General features: G+C 55.2%; 1 protein-coding gene across 1 annotated transcript in view; it reads left to right on the forward strand.

Moving 5' to 3' along the window:
- NEURL1 (neuralized E3 ubiquitin protein ligase 1) overlaps positions 1-1,670 on the forward strand; it is a 67,751-nt gene extending 66,081 nt beyond the window's left edge. Inside the window, exons 5-6 of the mRNA XM_008144270.3 lie at positions 631-777; positions 1,298-1,670. Coding sequence (XP_008142492.1) covers positions 631-777; positions 1,298-1,536 — 386 coding nt within the window. The 3' untranslated portion in view covers positions 1,537-1,670. The remainder of the gene's footprint in view (positions 1-630; positions 778-1,297) is intronic.
- The last annotated feature ends 4,415 nt before the right edge of the window (positions 1,671-6,085 follow it).

Below are 6,085 nucleotides of genomic sequence, written 5' to 3' on the forward strand. Positions count from 1 at the left end.
TTTGAGGACAGCTCCAAGAGGCTCCCTGGATCATTAGCTGTTTGAGGGCAAGAGCTCTGTGGGTCTTGTCCCCAGTTTTATACATACATACACAGTGGATGCTACCTGGTAGGCCCTCAGGACTTGTTGGAGGGAAGAGGGATGAGGAAGGGAGGGAAGAGGAGGTGGGAAGTAGAAGAGGGAGAGGTGTGAGGGCCTGGGAAAGAATGTCGGACAGACAAGCGTGGGAGATGGTGAAGGGCACTTCAAAGGTGCCAGTGCAAAGGAGAAGGTGGGCGATATCTGGGGACCGTGATGAGGGCGAGGCTAGGGCTGGAAGGGCCATTCTGGGTGGGAGGAAGGTGACCTTGTTCTCTGGCTGGGGAAACCTTGCAGGTGAAGGATGCCTGGGGAAGGGTGGAGGTGGGCTAGGCAGGGGGCTTGTTTGGAGATTGCTGATGTAACGCCGGAGAGCTGGGGCAGGATGCTGACCCAGCCTGTGGAATCCTGCCCTGAGCCCAGTGGCTGGGCTGTGTGCTCAGACTGTGGCACCCACTTTATCTCCTGGGAACCCACTGGAGGGGCGGAGACTCGAGCTTTCTCCCAGTGGGCCTTTGCGTTGCTAGTCCATCCCTCCCTCCCCTTCTACAGGCTCCACCATCCTGGCAGAGCGGGGCACCCCATCACTTCCCTGCTCCCCCGCCTCCACACCGACCTCGCCCAGTGCCCTGGGCAGCCGCCTCTCTGACCCCTTGCTCAGCACCTGCAGCTCGGGACCTCTGGGGAGCTCTGCTGGCGGTAAGTGGGCTGGCCCCTCCAGGTCGGTGGTGTCTGTGCCAGACCTCCTACCCCCCGAGACCCTGGCCAAGGAAGGCACGCAGCTTCTGTGTCAGGGCTGGGGCCCTGGAGGAGCGGGAGTGGCCTAGTGAACCCTGGTTGGATGGCGATTTCTGGGGCGTATCCCCGTCCGTCCCCTTGCTGGGTACCTTTCTCCAAAGGACATTTTTAGCTTACAGGAACACCAAAGGATAGCTCAGGCAGAGCCTGCCTTAAAAGATTTTGGGCCCCCTTTTTTCCTACCCCCCCTCCTCCATCCCTGCTTCATGGACACCCTGGCCCCTGGTCTGGGAGCTAAGGGGCCAGCAGAGGGGCTGCCCAAAGTGCATCCTCTCCCCTTGTGTCCAGGAAGTTGGGGTGTCAGAGTAAACAGGTAGATCTGATAACTGGAGGGGGGACAAGAGGCCAGGGGGCTCCCTTCCCATGAACCTGGGGCTGGACTGGACCAAATCTCCCTTGACTGGTGTCCCCTCACCTCCAGGGACAGCCCCCAACTCGCCGGTGAGCTTGCCCGAGTCGCCGGTGACCCCAGGCACGGGCCAGTGGAGCGATGAATGCACCATTTGCTATGAGCACGCAGTGGACACGGTCATCTACACATGTGGCCACATGTGCCTCTGCTATGCCTGTGGCCTGCGCCTCAAGAAGGCTCTGCACGCCTGCTGCCCCATCTGCCGCCGCCCCATCAAGGACATCATCAAGACTTACCGGAGCTCCTAGCCCGGCGCGCCCACCCCTCGCGCCGCCTCCTCGGACTGCAGCCCAGCACCAGCTGAGGGGCAAGCCACGGGGCCCTTCTCTCCTTCCTCATTTTGGAAACTCTTTTTCCTTCTCCATTAAACTTGGGAAACTGAGGTCCCTGAAAGTTTGGGGAGGAAAGGGGTATCATACAGGTTTGGGGAGAAAAGGGGGGCAGAAGCAAATCGCCCAGCAGAGGGGAGGGGAGGAGTCTACACTTTGTCTACCCTTCCCTTCTCTGTGCTCAGCTCTTCCCCTCACGCTGAGGGACTAAGTTGGGGTCTCAGCCTGTTCTAACCCTTCCCCATCTGGGACCGACTTCTAGCCCATGTGGCACCTTTGTGAGAATTAGAAGGCGTGTCCCTTCCTCTGGGCAGATGTGGCCCTGGGTCAGGCCGTGTGGCTTGGCTAGTGGAGTGTGGACTGGACATCAGTTTGCTCCCTCTGCCAGCGGCCCTGGAGCAGTGCACAGCCTGCTCGACAGCAGCCCTGAGCGGGCGGCCCCTGAGCTGCTGCCTTACTCTGACCTGCTCTCACCTTCTCCGTCTCCTCCCTGCCCCTTGGGCCTGGAAGCCAGGGGAAGGAAGGCCGCGGATACCTCTCCCAGACAGGCCGCAGGAGGCTCCGGGTTCTAAGTGTCTGGCCCCGTGCCCGGGCAGAGATGCAGAGGGCCTTTTCCTGGCCATAGCCTTTCTGCCCCAATCATCTCGCCCCTCGGCTGGCTGGAGAGCAGGGTCTGTCTTCTATCAGGGTCTCTAAGAACAGGTCTGCATCTCCTCTCTGTGACCTGTCCTCCCTCCGTGCTGTCCTGGGCCTGGCTGATGCTCAGAGACGTGGAGCGTCCCCAGGCAAGGCCAGGGCCCTGGGGTGCGGGGGCAGGGAGGTTTCTTGGAGTAAGACCACCTTTTTTCTTTATTGTAATTTATTTATTTATTTGGTTTGTGGGGTATTTTTTTTTTTTTTGGGGGGGTGAGTTCCCACCCTTCAGGCCCCTAGAAATGCTGCCCTGGTGTGTGTGGATTGAGAGGGGCAGCATTTCCCAGACTCCAGCTAAAAGTCCATAGTTAGCTCTGCTTACCATGCGTTAGAACTCCTTAAACAGGGGCTGAATTGGGAGGCCGCCTGGTGAATTGTGCCCATTTTACAGAGGCAAATTGAGCCACCTTAATTCTCTGGACTGGCGGATCACTTGGAGCCACAAAGTGCCCTTCCTCCTTGGGCTGGAGCAGGGTTACATAGTCAGCTACGGCAGGAGGCCTGAGTGCCCCCTCCACAGGACGTAAAAAGTTCTGGGCAGGCTGAAGGAGGGGAGCCCAGCTTGGGCCAGGGAACAGGGCTGGGGAGCCTAGTGAGAGGCAGGGAGTCTGTTCTTAGGGGAGGCACTCCATCCCCAGGAAAGATGAGAGGGGTAGGGACAGGGTCCCAGCGCCTCTGGGTTCTTATTCCTGGTTCTGGGGTGAGGGAGTGCCCCCCACGTGCTCTTAGGCTACAGTCATCTCTGCCCTGCTCGCCCTGTCCTGATAGGCCATGGGCTGGGGCCAGCTTTCAAGAGTCTTAGCCTGGTCTCCCCCAGCCTCCCAGCCCTCTGCCCCCTCAGATGGCTTTTTACATCCCCGTGGCCAGATCCGAGCCCTCTGCGCCTCAGCTGCCACCTCTGTAAAATGATTGTTTGGGGAGGAGACAGATTTTGTGTGACTCTTAGTTCTTTGGTGAGGGGCTGTGTGGGGTGGGGTGGGGTCTGTCCCAGCCTTGCAGTGGGTCTTTGAGAAGTCATAGTTCTGCTACGGGTCTCCCCAGTCTCTGACCCCTGGTGACCCCTTCGGTGGGGGTGGGGACTCCATCCAGTCAAAGGACCTATTTCAGAGGTAAGTACAGGGGCTGCCTGACCTGAAGGTTGGGGAGAGGAAGCCACCCACCCACCCACCCATCCACCCACCCACCCATCCATCCATCGTCTGTTAGTGTGGGGTAGTTACTGCCTCCTTTGTGAACTTGGGTCGCTGTGATTGTGAATAAAGGTGATTTGTACCAGCCTGAGGGCTGTGTTGTGCAGTGTGGAGGGCTGGGGAGGGAGGGCCAATGTGTGTGTGTGGGGTGTTGTGCATGCAGTTTGGGGGCCAGAATGCCAGGTGAGCCTTGTAAGTTAAAAGGGAGAAGCCATGCCCTTTGGTAGCCTCAGGTCTCTGGGTTGTTGAGCAGCAGTGTTTGTTGGGGCAGCAGCAGGAGTCCATGAGGCCTGCTCAGCTTTCTCTTGGCTGAGCTGAACCCTTACCTGGCCCGCACCCCTTGTGGGGTGGTAGCGCCACCTAGTGGCTAATGGAAGGATGACAAGTCCTCAGGTCCGCAGAGAGGGCTGAGTTCTTCTAACAGGGTCTCCCATACCTGCGCCCCATCTGAGCTCCGGTGGGTGCGTGCTGAGGCCTACACCAAATGGGTGGCACAGCTGGGCAGGAAAGACAGGCCTCTGACCTGAGACCTTTAGAGAAACTTTATAGATGAGCACGTCTGGCTGGCTGCAGAGGCTGGGGGTGGCAGATGGGATCTAGACACATGAGGACCCTCTGCCCAGCCTCTGCCTGGCCTTGAATAGCCATGGGCTGCTTCCTACATCAGGACGGCCCAGCCCTGTTTATTAGAGTTCAGCAAGAGTTGGGAGGGTCAGAGGCTTCTCCTCCCCCACCTCCTGCGTCCCCAGAGGACATGGATCCTGTAGTTCATGCTACATTGGGGCTGCTTTTGCCATTCAGCTGGATGGGTTTTCAGGCATTAAGGAGAATTAAGAGGTGATTCTGTTGAGTTAAAAAGGTCAAAAACTTTATTTAATTTTCAGGGAAATACAAGAAGATGCATGTAAACATAAAATACAAAACAAAACAACCCAAATCTTACAGTCTAGAAGCATGCCAAGTCATAGTATTTCTGCAGACCAAAGAGTCCCGTCAAAATGATAAAGGACACCTGGAAGGTACAGGCCAAGGGGCTGGATCCCTTCCCCAAAGACACTGCATTTTTGTGATGAGAACAATAAAAACACCCCACTATTAAAAATAATAGAAACATGGAGATAGTTTAGCACCACCATTGATCCTGGAAATATTTTAGTGCTCAAATTGACTGCATTCAATTTAATGTCCTTTCCTTCAGTTTCTCTGCTGAGGGGGGAAGAGGAAACAACGTGACCCCCACAGAGCCCACTAGGATCTAGGGGGGAAGGGGGTTAAGTGGACACCACGAGAAATCCCCCAGAGTTCTGGAGCTGAGGCACCAAGTTCACATGCAACCATGCAGTCCACAAACCCACACTTCAGGGACCTGCCACTCAGGTGTGCATCACTCGGGTCACCTTCCTGCGAACCTCTCAGTAACTAGCAGCGAAACCCTTTCCCATCCTGTGTCCTGCATTTAAAGAAAACCTGTTGCAGAGAACAAGATGCAGATTCAAGAATGGTGGCTGTTTACCCTTCTTTCTCTGAAATAAACTCTTAAGAGCAGTGTGTCTTGGTCATAGGCCACTAAACATGAAAGGGCATATCCATGGATGAGTGTGCACTGAACAACCCCCTCACCTCCTGTCTTCTAAGTGACACCAGTGGGCAGGCTCAGCCAACTGAATAACCACGGGTATCATCAGAGACACTTGAGAAGAACAAACAAGGCTGCCTTCCTCCCAGATGAGCTTGATGGTATCTGGACCCTGAGGTTCCAGTTTGGGGATGGTGGGTCTCCAACTACAAGACCCACTTGGTCTCTAGTCTTTGATTTAAACAATTTGAGAGGTCAACTGTGGATTAGACAAAAGGAGGTGGGCAAAACCAGCTGGGAACCTGGGAGATGGATGAATATTCTGGAGCCAGGACCTCCAAACTCAAAATATAAGTTGTTGCTGGTGACTTACTCTCTCCACTGAGTAAATCAGTGACCGTTCATTAAGAACTTGCTAGGGACCCAGCTTGTGGCACAGCAAGGAGCGTTTCCTCTGGCCAGCTTCTTCTCCAGCCTTATTTCCAACCTGATCTGGCTGGACCCTTGTGTGTTGAATCATTAAGTTCCCTCCCTACCTGCTCTCTTCTTCCTGAAACACTTAGAATCAACTTCTTCCTTCTTTTTAATAAAGACAAGACTCCAAACCCTCTCTCAGCCTTCTCACACACTTTTCCCTTTCTGTCTAGACACCCTCTTCTGGAAGCCACCTTCCCAGAGAAGGGACGGTCAGTCCCAGACACCCAAACAAGCCACACATGCATATACTCATCTTGCCGACATGCCTCTTGCTCGTCTCCAACGTGCTCGATCCATCCTTTTGCTTTAAAACAATTCTTTCCCCTCTCTTGCCTCCTTAAGTCCAGCCCCATTAGCCAGGATGAAACTGGGGGTGCAAAGGAGGGACCTTTAGCGCAGGAACCCATTCTCTAAGGCCACTAAGTTCTAGGACTCGGGTGGGTGATTGTCAAGGTCAAGTGCAAACTCAAGATTAGAAAGACAGGAATGGGTCAGGCAGATCGCATGGCAATCTCAACCTTATAGGCAGGTT

Source organism: Eptesicus fuscus, chromosome 17 (assembly GCF_027574615.1).
Source record: "Eptesicus fuscus isolate TK198812 chromosome 17, DD_ASM_mEF_20220401, whole genome shotgun sequence".
Classification (NCBI taxonomy): Eukaryota; Metazoa; Chordata; class Mammalia; order Chiroptera; family Vespertilionidae; genus Eptesicus; species Eptesicus fuscus.